This window comes from Pituophis catenifer, unplaced genomic scaffold (assembly GCF_029215685.1).
Source record: "Pituophis catenifer annectens isolate HBS135680 unplaced genomic scaffold, rPitCat1.0.hap2 SCAF_1, whole genome shotgun sequence".
In the NCBI taxonomy this organism is placed as follows: Eukaryota; Metazoa; Chordata; class Lepidosauria; order Squamata; family Colubridae; genus Pituophis; species Pituophis catenifer.
Window position 1 is genome coordinate 327,274,640 of NW_027256881.1, and position 21,313 is coordinate 327,295,952.

Below are 21,313 nucleotides of genomic sequence, written 5' to 3' on the forward strand. Positions count from 1 at the left end.
TATACTATTTCAGACAAGTGACTGTCCAGTCTCTTCTTAAAAACCTCCAGTGATGAAGCACCTACAACTTCTGCAGGCAAGCTCTTCCACTGGTTAATTGTCCTCACTGTTAGGAAGTTTCTCCTTAGTTCCAGGTTGCTTCTCTCCTTGATTTGTTTCCATTTGTTGTTTCTTGTCCTGCCCCGTTGGTGCTTTGGAAAACAAATTACCAAATTTGTTTACCAAATTACCCTTCTCTTTGTGGCAACCTCTCAAAAACTGGAATACTGCTATCATGTCACCCCTAGTCCTTCTTTTCTCTATACTATAGACAAACCCAAATCCTGCAACAGATCTTCATGTGTTTTAATCTCCAGGCCTTTAACCATCTTAGATGCTTTTCTTTGCACTTTTTCCAAAGTCTCAATAACTTTTTTTGTAATCAGGTGACCAAAACTGGATGCAGTATTCCAGCTGTGGTCTTACCATGGCTTTATGAATACTTCATGTGATTTTGATTCTATGCATCTGATTATACAACCAAGGATTGCATCAGCTTTTTTGGCTGCTACCGCAACTGCTGGCTCAGGTTTAAGTAATTGTCAACCCTCTCACAGCTACTGTTTTTGAGCCAGGTTTTGTCTAATCTGTACTTGTACATTTTTGGTTTTTTCCTGGCTAAGTGAAGGGACCTCACACAGTAGTTATCAAAATGGGCCTGGCCAGCCACAGAAGGCAAACTGATATGGTTTCTCCCTGCCATCCATCCAGAGAAAATCTTATGCATTTTGTTTGCCTCCCCACCCCCACCCCCTTTGTAGGTTGCTTCTAATACAAAGCACAAAGGTGCAGCCCACTCTTTCTTTGAAAAAGCAGAGATCTGCTGCCAATTGGGTCTGATCTATGAGGGACTATGTTGCCCTTCCTACCAGGAACAGTTCATGTTGGCTTGTGAATGGGTCTTGGGCATTGCCCCTACCAAACTTCCCTGTCAGAGTAGAATACAATAGAGTGGAGTGGAGTGGAGTGGAGTGGAGTGGAGTGGAGTGGAGTGGAGTGGAGTGGAGTGGAATGGAATGGAATGGAATAGAATAGAATAGAATAGAATAGAATAGAATAGAATAGAATAGAATAGAATAGAATAGAATAGAATATTTATATATTTATATATTTATATATTTATATATGTATAAATAGTTGGAGAAGAAAGTACAAAGAGTGCCAAGATCAAGATAAGTTACTGTAGTCCTCTCTTCTGCCTTGATCAACTGATACTTGGAATACAGCATCCAGTTCTAGGTACGACATGTTAGGAAGGGTACTGATGACCTGGAATATGTCAGAGCAGAAAAATAAGAATAGGATTGGAAAGAAAGGTGATTGTGGAACAGTTGGAAAACATACATGCCCGGAATCTGTTAGTACCAACATTTGTACGATTTGTACAGGTGGCCATCAAGTTCCCTGTAAATAGCCTGCTACACTTTCTTCTCCTCCAAAAAGTCAGAAAATACAAATAAATCTCTTGTCCTTTTTTCAACCATAAGTGTATTTCAGTATCAACCTGCAAATTCCTCAGAAAATAATCTGCCTGAAAAATCTGCATGGTTTTATGTGCATTTCTTATAAATATGCATAGTTGTAGCGACTTTTCCTGATGAGTGCATTTTCCCCTTTAAAATATTATGCCTCTGTTCCATTGTATTCTCTAGTCTATGATTTTTTTTGTGTGTGTGGATATTTGCTGAGCTTGAACAATTTTCTGTTTGCATCTGTATGAATGCATGAAAAATGGAATGGTGTAGTTGTGCAAAATATTATTTCCTCAGATACAGTCCATATATGCACTTTGTCATATAGACTTGAATCCAGACTAAGTATGGTATAAGGCTAATTATGAAGTGAGTGAGTGATGACATTGCAGCATCTGTCTTACTGACGGTGTAAATGTTACAAGTGTGCTGACATCTTTCAGAAAATAAGATGTCGATATAAGCTCCAGAAATAAGAGAGAATGACAGAAAGGGAAGCGAACTAGTGACAAATCTGACAATGTGTTGCCTCAAAAGGATGGAATGGTGGTGAAAGAGTCAGAAAAAAGGTAGCACCGTTCGTGTTTTTCTCCTTGTCAGCCAGGAGGTGTCACATTTGCTTAGCTTTGACCCTGAATATTACACGGTCTTTTATGTTTTACATGAACTTCATACTTTACTTGTTATAGATCACTTAAAGTAAGAAAGGTAGAAAGAGAGAGAGAGAGAGAGAGAGAGAGAGAGAGAGAGAGAATTAAAGAAAGGTAATCCATGCCTGGTTACTATTTTTACAGAAGAGCTTCCATTGTGTGTATGTTATGTTAGGTAATAAGAAAATTGATAGTGCAAAAAATATAAAGTTGCTGTAAACAGAATCTAATTTTCAGTTTTAATTATTCTCCTAAATTGAGCCTAGAGATACAGAAATCATTCTTTCTGCAGATAATCTGGAGGTATGAATGAATTTCCTCCCCCCACCCCCAACTACATAAGCAACAAAAACAGAAACAGCCGTTTCATTTATTATCTCCTGGAGGGCCTGGAGACTAAACGATATGAAGAATGGCTGCAGATTTTGGTCTGGCTAGTCTAAAGAAAAGAAGAATTAGGGGTGACATGATAGCAGTATTTCAATATTTGCCACAAAGAAGAGAGGTCAAATTACTCTCCAAAGCACCCGAGGGCAGGACAAGAAATAATGGTTGGAAACTGATCAAAGAGAGAAGCAACCTGAAATTAAGGAGAAACTTCCTAACAGTGAGGACAAGTAACCAGTGGAACAGCTTGCCTCCAGAAATCATGGGTGCTCTTTCACTATAGGTTTTTAAGAAGAGACTGGACAGTTACTTGTCTGAGATTGTATAGGTTCTTCTGCTTGAGTAGGAGGCTGGACTAGAAGACCTCCAAGGTCCCTTCCAGCTCTATTCTATTCTAAATTCTATTCCTCTTTATAAAATATAAATTGTACAATAATGGGCAATGAGTTAAATAGCATATTTCAGACTATCTGCAACTGGTGATAGCGTATTGGCTAAAGACAGTGTGCTTAGGATATATAAATTGAGTGCTTGCTTTCATAAAGAAGGAAAGTAACATTAGAGGAAAGACAGCCATAATTTTTTCCACATTTCCAAGATTGCAATTATAAGATCACAGCTGCCTTCTATTGAGCAGTTCTGCCTTTGAAAGCAAGATTTAGATGTATATTAGCCACCATGAAAGTTTTGCGCGGAAAGCCAGACAAGTATATAGCAAGGACAGGAACTCATAAAAGAAAGTATTATAATCCTTTGAGAATAGTTTTGGCTTTCCAAGATACTAGCCCTCTGGGTCTCAAAATCAGCTTTTGGGGCTCATCAACACACACTGACAAGCTATCTAACCTTATGAAGGGAATTCCTATCATGTCCCACTTGAAAAAAGAGTGATGAGGTTGTACATTTCTTATTCTTCCTTTACTTCCTAATCTACTTGCATGCCTTCTGAGCCTTTGGGACTATGCCCTGCAAATAAGTTCCTTATCCTGCTGCTCTCCAAATGCTCCAGACCTGAATTCCCACAATTCTCTTAACAGGTGCACCAATTTATTCATGATGTCTCAACTGTTCAGGATCAACTAAACTGTCAGTTGCAGCAACTGCCACAAGCCACTCAGTCCGGGTGATACTCATTTTGCCATACACATACTGAAAAACATTTGAAGAACCATGCCTCTGGGCTCTGACTCCTTATTAAGTTGGTCACATGCAGTGCTTGGATTCACCAGTTGTAACAACCGGTTCGCTTTGCGCGCCCTCCGGAGGCGGGAAATGGGCCTTCCAGTACTTCCGGTAGGCCCATTTTTCATCCTCCCCAGGCTCCAGAGGCTTTCCTGGAGCCTCCAGGAGGGCGAAAACGGCCTCCCCCGGGCACTGGAGGCCCTCCGGAGGCCGGAAACAGGTCTGTTTGTGGTCTTCCAGTAGGCCTATTTTTCACCCTCTCAGAGCCTCTGCGTGCACCCTGCACTTACCTGGCATCCAAAACAAGCTGCGTGGAGTCTCCTGGGAGGGGCGAGGTAGGGTGGGCAAGGTCAGCCAGTCTTTGGAACAACCGGTTCGGTGAATCAGATTAAAATTAACATCTGGTTTGCCCGAACCGGTGCGAACTGGCTGAATCCCACCCCTGGTCACATGAGACGTGACCTGTACAGTCTGTATGCAGAGAATGAAAAGGGCCAGTCCTTTCATTGATTAAGGTGAAGTTTTCATAGCAGATGTTATAAAGAGAGAGCCAATTGTCAATTGTACTTGTATTGACAGGGAGGGAGAATGTATTGTATCAAGTGCCAGAGAAACCTGGTTAGCCTTGGATGCTCTGCCTTGAACATGAAGGAGGGAAGCAATTTATTGTGCTCACTGCAAGACAATGAAATCCATAAGCTCTCTGCTCTAGAGGAAGTTGTGGTTGACTCTTTCCCATTTCACTTCCTGAATATCATCCTTCTACAGCAGAATGTCAATACATCTCACAGGACGTCTCTAAACATGAAGGTGTCTCAGAGGCATTGTAGCCAATAGTTCCTGAATTCTCACTTCTTCTCTTGAATTAAGCTGCACCCTGTAACACACCCAGAAAAGACTGTGCATCCTTAAAAATTATTCTCTTCCAACCTCAAGTTTTGAAGGCCTGGAGAGAGAAAAATGGGCCAAGACTTTATTCTCCATAGAACCTAATCATATCTTTCTTACCGAGTGTGTCTCCGTATGCAAATGCTGTATCTTCCCTGAGCCATTTAACAGACAAACACATAAACAGTGGAGTCTTATTTCTCCGCCTGCAGATTCCTCACCAAATTGGTAATTACGGGAACAAACGAGGCTTTGAGACTAGAAGCTTCTTATCCATCAGGAGAAGGTAATGGTTTCCCGCCATCTGCTAGAATATCATCCTCAGTTCATTTCCTCTATTGCACCCTGTCATGGTAATTGCTGCATGTCTCTCTGTATTTATGGCAAATGCATCGAGTGTTAAACAAACACTCATAACATCTATTAAACTTTTTTTTAAGTTCCCATCCCATCTATACCAAAGAGATTTACAATTGGGGGAAAGAACTTTGTGAGCTCTTGGAGAGAGTTCACACTATAATGATTGAGAGACCAGCTTCAAGTGATTAAAATTTTACTCATCTATATATATCAAAGCGAAAACCACTCACACATTAATCATAAATCTCCAGAACTGTAAAGCCTACAAACTTGAAATTTGCCACGTATGTTCCTCTTGGCTTCTAGGTGCTCACTAAGAAAGGATTTTTCGAAATGACCATCAGAGCATTAGTATTTCCTATATTATTATTAACACACTCTAATGCTAAGGAGTTGTATTCCCCCTCCCCACCTGAAAAGAAATCTGTTCCAAATGCAAAACACAAGCAGAGGAGTTTCACTTTCAGTTTTACTTTCACAGCAGCAAGCAGCTTTACTACAGAACAGTTGAGCTAAGCCACGCCCAGCCTCCTTCCTGTCTCCTTCTTGCTCACACAGCAAATATTGTTTGAGTTTCCAAACACCCCTCAACCAGGGGTGAAATGCTCCCGGTTCGGACTGGATCGCCCGATCCGGTAGCGATGGCTGCTGGTGGTTCGGAGAACTGGTAGCAAAAATCCCTGGCTCCTCCCCTCATGCCCAGCTGAGCCGCGCGATCATCAGAGGCTTTTTTTTTTTTACTTTTAAAAGCATTTTTTTCTACAACCTCTTCAGCCAAAAAAAATGCTTTTGAAAGTAAAAAAAAAGCCTCTGATGATCGCGCGGCTCAGCTTGGATAGTCAGAGACTTTTAAAAGCATTTTTTCTACAATCTCTTTGGCCGAAGAGGTTGTAGAAAAAATGCTTTTAAAAGTAAAAAAAAAACAAAAAACAAGTTAGCCACACCCACCCAGTCACATTACCCCCACCAAGCCACCCCGACAGAACCAGTAGTAACAAATTTTACATTTCACCACTGCCCTCAACTCTCTCACACACTGACAGGATGCTACCCAGATGAATACTGATGGATGCTGCAGGCTGGGACATTCTACTCCCACTCCCCCTCTGTTCCAACTACCAGTTGCATTATATTAACACAACTCTGATGCTATGGAGTTACACATTCTACATTAAGTTTCAAGCTGCAAGTGTCAATTTATCAAGCCTGAGCACATAGTTTTGTAGCGAAGCACGGGCATCCAGCTAGTGGATTAAATAAGGAGACTGAGGAAACTCTTTTTCTCCATTTTTTTTCCTCCTTTATATATTTGCAGAATGGCATAGACAATGAAAACAAATGCAAATAGGAAAAAAAATATGAATTAAGAAATTGGAGGTACAGATAAATAGGAGAGATCGATCAAGAATAGAACAGAGGCAATGAAATGCTGTGGAAAGCTAACTAAACTAAAATAACATTAAAAGTAAAATATCCCGATACATCATTAAAAGTAACTCTTTCTGTCCTCCAGCTTCAGATCTCTCTGTACAATCTGCAGTGAGGTACAACAGCAGTGAACTACCTAACAAGATGGTTAGGAAAGTTAGCATGCAGATATTATGTGTTTTCAATCACATGTTCAGGTACAGTATATGTTAAGATTATCACTATCTGAGGTAGAAAGAAATAAAATGAAAGGTTTGTAAAGTGGGGAGATGTGAATCACCATTCCAACTAGACTTGGGTTTTGATTGCTTATTTAGTATCCTATGACTATCACTAAGTGTTGTATCTTATGATCCATGATGAATGTATTATGATGACTATGATCATGATTCATCACTTACATCTTTTATGTACATTGAGAGCTTATGAACCGAAGACAGATTCCTTGTGTGTCCAATCACACTTGGCCAATAAATAATTCTATTCTATTCTATACTCACCAACATCTAATAGACTCAGAGACTTGACTGTTATTGGTCTACTCTAGGCCTTATATATATGTGGAAGGGGGAGGATTTTCAATGCTGTCAGCTTCCCACAAGGAAACTCAGTGTGGAAGCCAGCAATAAGTTGGAAGTCGCTCCGACTCCCGCTGCTTTTTTTACCCACCTGTGATCATTTTGTTTCTCTATTTAGGTAAGAAAATATATCAGAAACAATGGCCCAAAGGGACATGGGTTGCCTAGTTGAGTATAACACTTTCATGTGCCATGGTTCTTTTAGAAATGTAGGTTTCTCTTTTCCCTCCCACCCCACCCCACCCCATCTCACATCCTTTCATTTGCATTACTCTGTTGAACACAACCAACTTTGTTCCATATTGATTCTCCTGACAGTTCAGGTAACAGCTTCGTTACTTGAGCAATGTGATGCTTTTTCTCCCTTGCCCTGTGGAGACTGCACATTCATCATCAATATGAGATGCCAGAGAGAGATAAGATATCTTCTGAAGCAAATAGCAATTGAAGTTCTCCTGCCTATGCTGACAAATAGCCATGTAGGTCTCCATTCAAGGCCAAGCATGACCATGATATTTTCACAACAGGGGCAGAGTTTCCCAAGAGAAGAAAAGTTCTCATGTCCATATATATAAAGGTAGCTTAGGTATCCACCCATATATCTGATATCAACTAGTTTCATGAAGACCCAGATTGTTGGGGGCAATATTCTAGCTCTGTAAACCACCTAGAGAGGGCTGTAAAGCGGTACATACGTCTAAGCGCTCTTGCTATTTCATGGAGCCATTTATCGCTCCTGAAACTCAGCAGCCAAAGAAACTCCTGGGACATTCTTTTACCAAGAGTATAACTTTATTGAAGATTTCATAAGGGTGCAGAAGTAGAAAAGCCAGTTCTAACGATTTCACACGCAAATGTTGTGACCTAGGCTTACTGAGTCATTACAAGACACAATTAGTCCCAAATAAACCTATTTTATTGTAACAGCTGAGAATTACGTTCATTCCCAGCTGAGTCCCAATTAGTTGTAAAACAAGTCCTTCGGAAGAAGTCCTTTGGGATTATCACCAACCTTTATCTTCTTTGATACCCTGCCAAAGGCCTTACTTGGCAAAGCTCCACAAAGTTCAGAAACAAACAAGAGATGCCGACTGGAAACAGAGTTAGCAACATTGCTTTCCTGCAAAAAGGCCCAAGTGCCTTTGTTTTTCTTTTAAGCCTAATGGGAGGGGGCAATCATCTCCTAACCTTACTCTGAGTTGTCCCTTTTGCTTTAGCTGCTCTTGCCTTCTGGCAGCTCTGTGAATGCGTGCACTAGGAACAGTTCCTCTGCCTCTCTGCTGTCCGACTCCGGGGGCTCCAGAGTCCGCGCATCACTCCCAGATGGCCCTGGCCCCATCTCTGCCTTCAATGCCTTCCCCAGATTCCAGGACTGGCCCATGTTCCTCCCCAACCTCCTCACTGTCTGACTCCTCTGCCAGCTCCGCAGGCTGCTGGTGGACCACAACAGCAAACAGCATAGGAAAACTTACTCTTTCTCCCCCCTGGACCTCCTATTGTCCAATTTCCACCAGTAATTTGCACTCGCTTTGTTTTAGTAATGGTCTGTCTGCCTCGGGTGTTCCCAGCTGATGACCTCGGGTATTGGGTCCATGTCAGGCTTCCAGTCGGCACACTTGCATTCCAAATTTCCCTTCCCCCCCCATCCCATTACTATTGTCTGGTTGCTAGCAGGGCTGCATAGTGAGGCAACCATGACAGATTGACTGGTAACACGCTTAGCTTTCTTTTCGGTCAAAAAGGCCTACCAGAACAATCAATCAATCTAGAGAGAATGTCCGTGTAAAAGTTTGAAAAAGCATTCCCAATCCCCTTTAAACTCACAAATTTTCTTCACCAAACGGTCCATCCAATATGTGTCTGTAATCTATCACTCGTAATTCGTACTGATCGCATAAACTAAGTTGTGTTAGCCAGAAGCAATTAATGTAGTGTAAAATCTGGCAAAGACTCATGACTCATGGCCTTCCACATTTATTGCTGACTGGAAACCTCTTATAGGCTTTTTGTGTGAACCAGAAAAAAAAAATGAATGTATGATTTATGGTTCTGAGGATTCGACAGAATATAGAAAAAAAAAGAGAGTTATATTGTAGCCATAGAGCAAGAGTGTCTATGGAGATCCTCAGTCATCCATGTCATGGTTGTCCCAAAGGTGCTTTTTCAAGAGGCAACTGGACTTTTTTTGTTTTTCTTTGAAGATGTTTCACTTCTCATCCAAGAAGCTTCCTCAGAGCAAGAGGTAAATTTATAATTTGACTTATAACTGATAAGTTATATGAACTTATAACTGTTGTTAAAGAAGATCAGAAACAATTTTTTGTATCTTTTTTCTTTGCTATTTTCTTTTTCCTTTTTTTGCAGTTTTGACTTTTCATATCTTTTTAAATATTTTTAATAAAATTATATACACAAATAATAAAGAGCTTAGTTGCAACTTTTAGAACCTCCTCCCCAAATGTTGCCACTGAAATTTGGCATTAATAGATGTGATTGTCCAATAACCCTTTCTTATATTCCTCCATCCTTCTTTCTTCTTCTTCCATCTTTAATTTTCCTCTTCTGTCATCATGACAGCTGCCTTGACTATCAGCCCATATTGTCAGCCCTTTAGGGTAGATTTCGAAATTAATCTAAATGGGTCTAAAACTATTTTTATTAGAACAGCTACAGTTATAGATTTTTTCAAATCTGCATGTTTTTCCCTCCACCCCCTTTGTGTAAATTAGGGAGGGCCTATCTAAGACATTTTCTGAAGTTTGTTTCTTGGACTGAGTTTAAACTGTATTTTTCTGAACATTGCTTCAGTAATAGATCTTCCCATTGCCCTTCAAGTCCCCCTATACCTATCTCCTTCTCACTTGCCCATTGTTACCACATTTTCTAGCCATTTACCTTCCAACTCATGCATATCCTGTGTTTTCTTGCCATCCCGTCAAAAGATTATTTCATGTAGTCATTTCTTTAGCACCATCCCCAAACTTAAAACACAGGTTATTGATCATCCAACTTTTGGTATTCTTTGCATACTGTCTGATGTTACTTGGTGCTACCATGGATTTGCTGCCCTTGGTTTGATGGACTGGCATTTGCCAAGGTGAGGCTTATAGATTTAGAAGGTATTTGAAAGGAACTGGACAAATTCAAAGATCAAACTACCCATAGCTACTAGTTCGAATGGCTGCTTGCTACCTCCTGAGTTGCAGGCTTTGTACATTAAATATATAATGGAATGTGCGGGTGACCTTGGAGAATGAGAGAAAGAGATGCTGCTTAGGAAACAATTGGAAAAGAGAGGCAGGAGTGCCTACTGGCTTAACATAGATGTTCTCAAATCCCGGGACAAGCACTGGTCTGCAGTGGGCCAGAAACTGGGCCAAATGAGCCAAGCCCCATCTGCACATGTGTGGGATCTAAACAGCATGGGAAAACACTCCCCCTGGTCCATGGAAAAGCCTCTCTCCACAGAAGCAGGCCCTGCTGCCCAAAAGATTGGAGGCCTCTGGCTTAATGGCCAGAGAAACAAACTTAAGAAGCAGCCACCCAGGAGTGAGATTCGACCGGTTCGGGCAAACTGAATGTTAATTTTAATCTGGTTTGCAAAACTGGTACTTGCAAGGACTGGCTGACCCCACCCACCCTGCCCCGCCCACCCCAGGAGTCTCCACGCAGCCCATTTTGGATGCCAGGTAAATGCAGGGCCCGTGTGGAGGCTCTGGGAGGGTGAAAAACGGGCCTACCAGAAGTTCCAGAAGTCTGGAAATGGGCCCATTTCTGGCCTCCGGAGGGTCTCCAAGAGGCTCGAAGAAAGCCTCCGGAGCCTGGGGAGGGCAAAAAAATGGGCCTACTGAAGTACCGGAAGTCCAAAAATGGGCCCGTTTCCAGCCTCTGGAGGGTCTCAGGAGCCTGGGGGAGGCTGTTTTTGCCTTCCCAGAGGCTCAAGGAAAGCCTCTGGAGTCTGGGGAGGGTGAAAATGCCCCCCACCCCATGGTGCAGGAGGCCGAGTAGGCCACGCCCACCATGGCCACGCCCACCTAGTAACTGGGCAGAGAATCGGTTGCTAAAATTTCTGAATCCCACCCGTGGAGCCACCCTAATGGATAGAGCATTTAAAAGTGGCAGCAGGAAGTTTGTACTTTGTACTTTCTTAGTGTACCCTTACCATAAAGTAGAATTAGTTCATCTAGTCCTTTCTCCTATTCTCTGTTGTCTGGGAGGGCTGACAAATATCATCTGCTGGGAAGCAGCAACGGGAAAAGATGGTTATTCTCTGTTGTTGCGTTATGCGATTCCTAAATGTATCTGGTCGAACAACATATGATGCAGAAGATAGGCTTGGTAAGCGGTTGGCCTCATCCCAACTCAGGACTTTTCTATATTGTTGCATAAGGAAAATTGGGAAGAGAATATTGTTTTGTGAATATTCAGGGTTTTTTATTGAATATTTGAAATGAAGAATCAGCTTCAGATATTTAGGCAAAGGCAAAGTAAGAACAGCTGGGGAGAATATTGGCAGTTATTCAACACAGAACTGGGGGAAAAAATGTTGGTTGTTGTTCTCTGTACTTCCCCTTCTTGACTTATACTTGTACATTTTATTACCTGTAGGCAAATCATATGCTCCAGAATTCTACTATGACACCTACAATCCATTGTGGCAGAACCGAGCCCGTGTGTATGCCTACAGCCTGGAATGGACCCAGATGAATCCTGATGCTGTGGACCGCATCCTCACCTATCATCTGGGGATCCGGCAGGTGAGAACTTCAGGTGCTTTTCCGAAGGACGATTTTTTCGCTAACCAATATTGCTCTGCTTTTGTCCCTTGTTTCTCACGGAGCCTTTCAGTCTGGATGGCAGTTAGATAAGAGATATTTTTTTTTTGCTGTGGTGTAGAAAAGATGGCTCACTCATCTGTAAAATCAATTTGCACTTTGCTAGGATGCAGGGCAGAGGTGGGGAACAAAAGGTATTTCCCCTGTTCAGCCAATATGGAGATGCAACAGGCAAGGTACAAATATAATGCCAATTGCTTACAAAGCCTGCCATTTACAAACTTTCAACTGAAGTTTGTATGAAAAAAAACTTCTCTTTGGCATCCATTATATTTTGAATGTCTTGATGGTGCAGGGGTGGGGAGCATCCCAAGAGATATTAAGACTTACGTGGAAGGATGCCCAAATGAAGATTTCGTATTAGAAATTGTTTGGCGTCAATGGACAGATTTCATTACTATTCCAGCATTGGATCTCTTCCTATTGTTTGGTTAAGAATGGGGGATATTAAATTACATCTCATAAGGATTCAGGACAGAGGTGTGTGGTTCCTAAATCCATAATTAGTTTCTAGTCAAGGCAGGCAGAAATTAGAGGCAACCTTGTATTTTGAAATGTCAGTGTTAAGCATAATATTTATTTACAAGAAAATATTTGGATCCTATGTAAGGACACAGGTATGCTTACCTCAGTGCTTTTGAAATGTGCTCTTTTGTCCAAGAAAGACAAAAATATATATATTTTTGGGCACAAAAGCTTTACAGATATTTTTACAGATTAACAGAGTTAGAAGGGACCTTGTAGGTCATCTAGTCCAACCCCCCCCCACTAATAGAAGAATATTGTATGAAATTAGGATTACTGTGAGCAATAAATATTTTACAATAGCCATGCCCCTTATGGAAACCCAAACTTGTTCCTGCTCTTACTCCCAGTTAAAAAGGGACATAATACATTTAAATTATTTAGAATAGAATAGAATAGAATAGAATAGAATAGAATAGAATAGAATAGAATAGAATAGAATAGAATAGAATAGAATAGAAAACAGAGTTGGAAGGGACCTTGGAGTTATTCTAGTCCAACCCCCTGCCCAGGCAGGAAACCCTACACCACTTCAGACAAATGGTTATCCAACATCTTCTTAAAAAATTCCAGTGTTGGAGCATTTCTTAAAGAAGCATCCAAATGAGTTTAGTTCAGCAACAGAGATCTGTATTGGCTCTCTTTTTCTTGTTCTAGCTTCCAGTCAATGGGGAAGTTTGCACAGAAACAAATGAAATCACCCTAGGTTTTGCCAAAAGTCACCATCTACCCTTTATTTGACATCCTGCTTGAGTGAAAAAGCTAAATCTTCAACAAGACTGCTTGTATGATGCAACATTTATTTAGCAATGGTACTGCAATCTTAAGGGACGCCGTGGCTTAGTGGGTAAGATGCTGAGCTTGACGATCGAAAGGTCAGCAGTTCAGCGGTTCGAATCCCTAGTGCCGCGTAACAGGGTGAGTTCCCGTGACTTGTCCCAGCAAGCTAGCAGTTCAAAAGCACGTAAAAAATGCAAGTAGAAAAATAGGGACCACCTTTGGTGGGAAGGTAACAGCATTCTGTGCACCTTTGGCATTTAGTCATGCCGGCCACATGACCATGGAGACGTCTTCAGACAGCGCTGGCTCTTCGGCTTAGAAATGGAGATGAGGACTGCCCCCTAGAGTCAGGAACGACTAGCACATATGTGCAAGGGGAACCTTTACCTTCACCTACTGCAATCTTTAAAATCTTAGTATGTACCTGACTAATTGGAAGCCGGAAAAATATAAGGAAGCAGGCTACTCTAAAAAGACTTGACTAATTTACTCAATGTTCTTCTTAGGTTGATCTAGTACAGTGCTTCCCCATCTAGTGCTCTCCAGTTTGTTGAGACCATCAATTCAGGAATCTTTACCAACATCTCCAAAGAAAATCTGATAACTGCAGTCCATATACATATCAAAATAACCATATTAAGGAAAAATACAGTGTGATTTAATGTGATATGCAAATCAAATTAATCCCCCTCAGGGTTTTGATGGTTCTATGGTGACCTCATAGATATGCTGTAAAGGCCAATTGTGGGGAAGTAAAGAGTAGAAGGGTCGATGTTTTTGAGCTTTCCAGATTCATCTGATTGATTGATTGATTGATTGATTGATTGATTGATTGATTTTATTTCTATACCGCCCTTCTCCCGGAGGACTCAGGGCGGTGTACAGCCTGATTAAAAGCACAAAGACAGACAAAAAATTAAAATTATTAAAATTATTAAATGATAGGCTCAATTTAAAACCCCAAATTTAAAATCCCATTTTTAAAACCCAATTAAAATCTTTACCTTGATAGCCCAGCCTGGCGGAACAACAAGGTTTTGAGGGCACAGCGAAATACACGGAGATCAGAGATTTTACGAATTTCTGGGGGCAGCTCATTCCAAAGGGCAGGATTGTCTACTATGTGACCCAGAAAAGGTAAAGCTTTCCCTTTTCTATCCCAAAGGTGGTTTTTCAAGAGGCAACTGGACTTTCTGGTTTTTCTTTGAAGACGTTTCACTTCTTATCCAAGAAGATTTTTCAGAGCTGAAGAAGCTTCTTGGATGAGAAGCGAAACGTCTTCAAAGAAAAACCAGAAAGTCCAGTTGCCTCTTGAAAAACTACCTTTGGGACAACCATGACCTGAATAACTGAATATCTCCATAGATATTTTCCTTTTCTTTGTTCTTAGCAGAGGGAGCTAGCATTGTCCAAAGACATTTCCGTGGTCATGTGGCAAGCATGACCATACACCAAAGTGCATGGAACACTCTTCCACTGAAGTGGTACCTATTTATTTACTCACACTTGCATGCTTTCAAACTGCTAGGGAGGCAGGAGGTGCAACTCAAAAGGCTGGACTAAATGGTCCTTTGCCTCATCCATAGTATTTTGTGTTTCTTTAGTCAGCCTAGAGCTAGATAAACAAAAGGCAAACTGAATGTATAAAATGCAGCTTTGGGATGAGAAGAGTGTATGGATTGTTAGGCAGAAACTCAAGAGGAGCTGTTCTGTTTTTATTAACTGGGTTATAAAGTTTACATTCGGCTGCCTTTTGAATCTACTTTATCGGCCAGAGCAAATGTACATGGTAAATGAATCATTCCATATCTAAGGAGCAACATGAGTACTTTGATTTTTATTTTTTATTAATCATAAAGGCTTCATAAGTGGTACCTGTGAGTTCCTTTTTCTATTATGGTGGGACATGCTAAATGTTAACTGAAGCTTGTGTTTGAAAAATAGGCCCCCGGGCAAAGCTTACAAGGCATTATCAAACAGCACTTGTGAAGATAAGCAGCTTTTGAATGAACTGACAGATCCATGATGGGAAGTTGGCTTACCTTGGCTCTTAAGGCAAGCTCAGATTTCAAAGGCCGCAGCAGGATTTGTGTTCCTTGGTATCTGGTATGAAATTGCAGGAATTTTGCAACAGTTCAATGTGTGCTTCTTGCTGCTAATGATATATATCTCTTAATGGGGCTGGTTGAAAAGGAGAAGCAAATTGTTTGGTCTTGTAATCAATCCACATTGCAAGAAATGGACTAGCTGTGTGTTCTTGTCAGAAACAGCATTTTCTAGAATAGACAAGCTGCAGGGCAGAATAGCCACTGTGAATCTGTGAGATTCACTGAAGCTGGTGATGTGCTCTAAGTATCAAATGATATTGATGGTTCATTTATCCAGAAATCATTGCCTTTGGTTACCATTATTCAGTGCCGTAACAACTGGGATTATTATGATTTTCAGTGAGAGGTGTTGAGCTGGTTGATTAATTAATTAAATTGAAATGCAGCGATTAGATGAGAATATCTATCTGAAGGAATATAAAATGTTTACTTAAGCTGAAATTCCATTATTGCTGAGAGAAATGAGGTCCATAACAACTGTGAGACTCCCAGTTCCAGTTATGGATAAAGTGATCTGCCCTTATAAGGTGACAATCCAGACTGGAAGCTTGCCCCATTCTTTACTCAGATTGCCATGATGTTGGCAAGATGTCAGAGAGGCAGGAAAAGCAACGTGGCAAGTATTTATCCGTTAAGGCTGTTTTTGTTCTGCTTCTAAATATTAGTGAGAGAGAAATTGGAAGAATAAATACATTCTGATATCAGTAGAAGAGAATATTTGTAGGTCAGGTTGAACTTAGGTCATTGGTACTCTTTGAACTTGGTCATTTTCTTGCAGATGTTGGGTAATGACACGTCTGCAGGAAAATAACCAAGCTCAGAGAGCACCAGGGACTCCACATTCTAATATGCTGGACAATACAAAATGTGGTTTCTCTCTTATTGGGATATCATAAACCCAGAAAAGCTTTCATTCTTGAGAATGCTCAACTTCAGACTTTCCATAAGCCACAATCAAGTTTGCTTTGCTCATTCTTGGCAGAGAAATCTAGCATTAAAAGTGGTTTAGCAATTAGGAATCAAGAATGTTCTCTTCCAGAATCCCTTTTCAGAGCGTTAATCCTTGTGTTGGGCAGAATGGAATTAATATATTTGCATTGAGTTGTTTATTATCACGTCTTTACTAATTTCCATCTGTAGTCACATCTTCCTCAAATGTCGTCAGCAGCTAATTAAAATTCCGTTGATGAAGCCATTAAAATATGCAACCTTCATTTCAAGGTCTGAAATGTGTCAGCAAGTCAAATTGAGTGTGGGCCAAACAGAATTTGTCTGTGTCATCTGGTCATGATTCAACGCGATTAGATAACTTGCTTAGCATATCACAAAGGCCAGAATTAATTGTGGTCTGTTTTCAGCTCAAAGTAGCAGGTAGGTGTTATCTCTATTTAAGAGCTTGTAGGATCCCTATCAATCCCAATTATTGCATTAGTCAATAATAATTGCATTTTCTAAAAAAAAAAAAAGTGTGGTCATAGGACCTGCTGGGAGTGAACTACCGGCTAATTCAGAATGGAGTACAATAGTGGCCAAAATTGTGGAAACCTTCTGGGAAAAATATATTTTTGAAGTCTGATGGCTAATAACACCACTTTTTTTTTTTTTTTGAGTTTCAAGCTAATCATATTCCACTGCTGGAATGGCCTGAGAATAGCCCAGACCTTAACCCAATTGAAAATCTATGGAGCCCACTAAAGAAACTTGTTAATCAGAAGCGACCCAGCAATAAAACCCAGTTAATAGAAGCAATAATTCAATCTTGGTTTCACATTATAACAGCTGCAGAACTAAAAGACTTGGTTCACTCCATGGGAAGATGTTGTAAGGCCGTAATTCATGCTAAAGGTTACCCAACTATTAACTGACAGGGTGATCATTTTTGTATATCTCATTTTTTCTATGGTGATAATTTTTGTATATCACGTTTTTTCCACGTGTTTCACTTTTCTTCTTTATCCTGTAACTGCTATTCTAATAGCAAGTCCTTCATAAAAGTTATTGCATTACATTCTTGATTAAATGATCTTTCCATTGATATCTAATTTTATGGTACTAAAAAAAAAAAAAAGTAGCATTATTAGCTAGTTTTAGAAAATACACTTTTCCCAAAAGGTTTCCATAATTTTGGCCACTACTGTAAATGCTGGGCGGAAGAAAGTTGGGCCAGTATTTGTCCTCTCCAAAAAAGGGACGCCGCTTACTTTCTAAACTATATAAGGTGATGACGTATTTGTTCTCTTCTGCCTTTTTTCTTTTAACTTTTCCAAACCCTACTTTATAGTAGCATCAGACTCTTTGAAGAATAGAGACTCCTTTCCCCCATCTCCCTCCCCCAGCTTTCTCAGATGACTTTTGTGACATTGTACAGTCAAGTGGCAGTTCCAAAAAGTGGCAGAAAATCAGATCTTCTTCAGTACCTGCCGGGTCTTTAAGTCAAGTCCCCGCAGTGGCAGCCTAGGGAGCTGCACAACAAACTGTAGGCAGAGAGTGATCATTTTCTGTCACTTCACAATGCAGCTCTTCTTGATTTCAAAGGTGGCTTTATTGCTGCAATATCTTCCAGAGTCAGGGTGTTAATTAGATGCTTTTCCCTGTTGACACCTGCTGAGAATTTGCTGAAAGATAGCTTGCCCTGTGATGAGTTCAAGATGTCTCTAATTGCAGACACATTTGAAAAAAAGCAGCTTTTTTCCCCCTTCTACCTTCCGCACTGATGGAAACCAGAAAAATAAGAGGATGTATGTACGCTAAATAGTAACAGTTTGATCTGTTTATTGGAAAGGATTTCTCTTGCTCCGTGGCTGCAAGCATCTCCAAAGTCTTGCACATAATGTTAAGCTTGAGAGATATAAGATAACTTTTATTGTCATTTTTTTTTACTGTGAGCACACCGGCCCACATTAAAAATGTTGCCTGCTCACAAGAGAAAGTATATATCTACCCAAACACTTACATAACACACATATACACATGGTATATACATACATAAATATATACCTGCTATATTCATACATACATAACAAGGGGTGGTATTCACTTACTTTCACTACCGGGTCGCAAATGTGAGCGTGCGCCTTCCACACATGCTCAGAATGTCAAAAACATGGATAAATGGGACATCCGGGCAGGTGGGCGGAGCCTCCCACAGCCACCGCTACCGGTTGAATATCCCCACTGATACATACTGTACATACACACACACACACACACACACACACCTACCTTCTTTTAATGACCCCATAATCCCTTGCGGGGTGGAGTCTGGGCAACTGAATGGAGCTAGCAGAGTGTTTACTGGCCGGATGTCCTCCCTGTTGCCAATGCGGAGTTTTGTTCAGCTGATATATTCTCTTTGTGCCCAGAGAGAGAAATATCTGCCTCTACCTAGGATTGAACTCACAGCCTCCTGATTGTGAGGATTAAACACACAGACACAGACACACACACACACACAGACAGACACACACACAGACACACAGACACACACACACACAGGGAGGGAGGGAGGGAGAGAGAGAGAGAGAGAGAGAGAGAGAGAGAGAGAGAGAGAGAGAGAGAGAGAGAGAAGTTGATGTTCTATGGAACAAAACTGATTGAATAGATGTTCTGCTTCGGATACCATGAAGTTTGCTCCTAGAAGGTAACAAGGAAAACAAGACATGAAGAGGATGTGTAGCATCCCAGACAATCCTGCGGATTCTGCTCAAGCATCACTTATGTGCTACAGTATGTCCTGGATAGAAGGAAGTGAACTACCAATGATATTTTCTGCCATCCTCACCACTCTCTGCACTGACTTCCTGTCTGAAGCAGTAGTGCTTCCAAACCGGACAGTACTGCAATATGACAGGATGCTCTCGATCATCCCTCTGTAGAAAGTTATAAGGACAGGGGAAGGAAGATGAATTTTTCTCATGCGACACACAAAATGCAGGCGCTGCTGCACTCGCTTTCCCAGTTTGCAGTGATCATCTATTAATGATTACACACTCCATGTACAAACAGTTATGTTTGCTTTGTATGCTTTTTCTCTGGGGAAAGGGGATCAAGAGCTGTATTGCCAGATACCTTTCACTAGGATAGAGTTCCATGGAATGTAATGGAACTATATGGGTGCATAAAACTGCACAGCTTTAAGGATTTTTGCAAGATTCTCCACCATTTTACTTTCTTACCATCTTACTTTACTTTCTGTTTGGAGATATAGGTTGCTCGCTCTATCTCACACCATGGCGCTAATGCATTAGGAAATTTGCATTCTCCAAAAGCAGATCCTTACAACTCCCAAGAAGGCTCTATGAGGTGAAACAGCATATGGGGCCATGAACAAGACCTTTTTTATGTGCAATGAGTGAATTTCAATTTTCAATTTCTAATTCAATTGAATGAACTGAATTTGATGAATGTGGATTTGCTTTTCCAATACAGATGAAAATAGAATCTCAATAAAATGCTAATGGGTTTGGGATTAACCATAGAATGTGTAGGATTGTCTTGCCTTTTGTGATATTTTACAATAATTTATTCAGCAATCTGCAGCTTATCTGGATTCCCACTTTAATTTAAACACTAAGAGAAGATTTTTTAAAAGATTTTAAAGTATAATAGCTCCCTCTTTCACTTTAAAAATCTTAACTAAACTTCAAAACATTACCATTAAAAGCTTAAATTCTCAAGGAATAATAATAACAAGCTTCTTACAAGAAAAAAAAAACCCTTTTCTGACACTGAAAATGGGTTTGTGATGACAAGATGGCTGTCTCTACTGATACCACGAAAGCACCTTATCATTGGTTTCTTTCTGGATTTTTCTTTACTTTATAAAAACAGAGAAAGTAAGGCTAGGAAGATGCCTTGAAGATCATCAAGTATAGTGTTTTTTAACCTTGGCATTTTTAAGACACATGGACTTTAACTCCCAAAAAAATTTCCTGCCAACATGGTGGATGGGGAATTCTGAGAGTCATATTCCACATGTCTTGAAGTTGTACTAACCAATGCTGATTCTTTGTTGATCTTTCAAGATCAGCTAAGGTCAACTCAGTTCTGTCATCTAATGCTAATGGAACAGCATTAGGATTAGAGAACTCTTCGTAACATTCAGCTGCATTGTCTTATACAACCATTACAGACATAACTACAAGTGAAGAGTTTAATTTCCACTTCACTTGTCAATCACCAAGACCAATCTTTTAAAAATACCTTTCTCTTTGCTTTTTTTTCTAAATACTGTTTGTTATAGTATAATAGTATCTTAAAGATTGAAGAGGAATTCGGGTCTCAACTGAATTTGTTTTCTGCATTTTGGAATTGTATTTTAAAGTATCCTTATGAATAAAACCTTCAGGAACATTAACTTATTTGTTCACATTTTTTCTTCTTCTTGTTCTCTTTCTGTTAGTTGGTTATGTTTAAAACTAAAGTCTCTCCTGAGATAAATTTAAGCTCTGATGTTGTCCACATAGTTTTCTTAATAACAGTATGGAATAGTTTGCCATTACTTTTTAAAAGTTTTTTTTTTTTACTTTCTAATCTAGTTTATAGCCCTGAAATTTCCCAGGAGTCTCCATCGAAGTATACATCGGTTCAGACCCTACTTAGTGTTTTTTTTTTTAATCAGTTATAGTCAGGTAGATATTGCTACCTATTGGGACTGTCTTTGCTCATATGTATATGCTTTAAAATTTATTGCATTTCTTATGACTGTTTTAGACCCCCTTATCAATTCACTATATACAACACAGAGTTCAATTTGCTGTTTTCAAAAGGAATGATGAAGATACGTTTGAAAATACTTTATTGGACTGGATCCTTCTTATTCTTATCTTTTAGCCCAATTAGACCACCTACTTCAGGTTAACATATGCAGGGCATCAATCTGGTGCCCTTCAATAGTTTGCACCAAGAATATCTATCCCCTGTTTCCTGGCAGCAAAACTGGAAACGGAGTCCTATGAAATCTGGAGAGCAAAATATTAGGAATTTTGTCTTAAAAGAAACAAAAGGAAGTGATGATCTATTACATCATTGCCATTTATGCTGTCAATAAACTTTCTAGCTGAAAGGAATTCTCTGGTGAGG

At 40.2% G+C, this 21,313-nt stretch overlaps 1 protein-coding gene across 3 annotated transcripts in view; it reads left to right on the forward strand.

Annotated features, from left to right (window-relative positions):
* MDGA2 (MAM domain containing glycosylphosphatidylinositol anchor 2) overlaps nt 1–21,313 on the forward strand; it is a 603,292-nt gene that overhangs the window by 498,509 nt on the left and 83,470 nt on the right. For all 3 annotated transcript variants that reach the window (XM_070931707.1, XM_070931708.1, XM_070931709.1), the window contains exon 10: nt 11,593–11,741. In XM_070931707.1, coding sequence (XP_070787808.1) covers nt 11,593–11,741 — 149 coding nt within the window. The remainder of the gene's footprint in view (nt 1–11,592; nt 11,742–21,313) is intronic.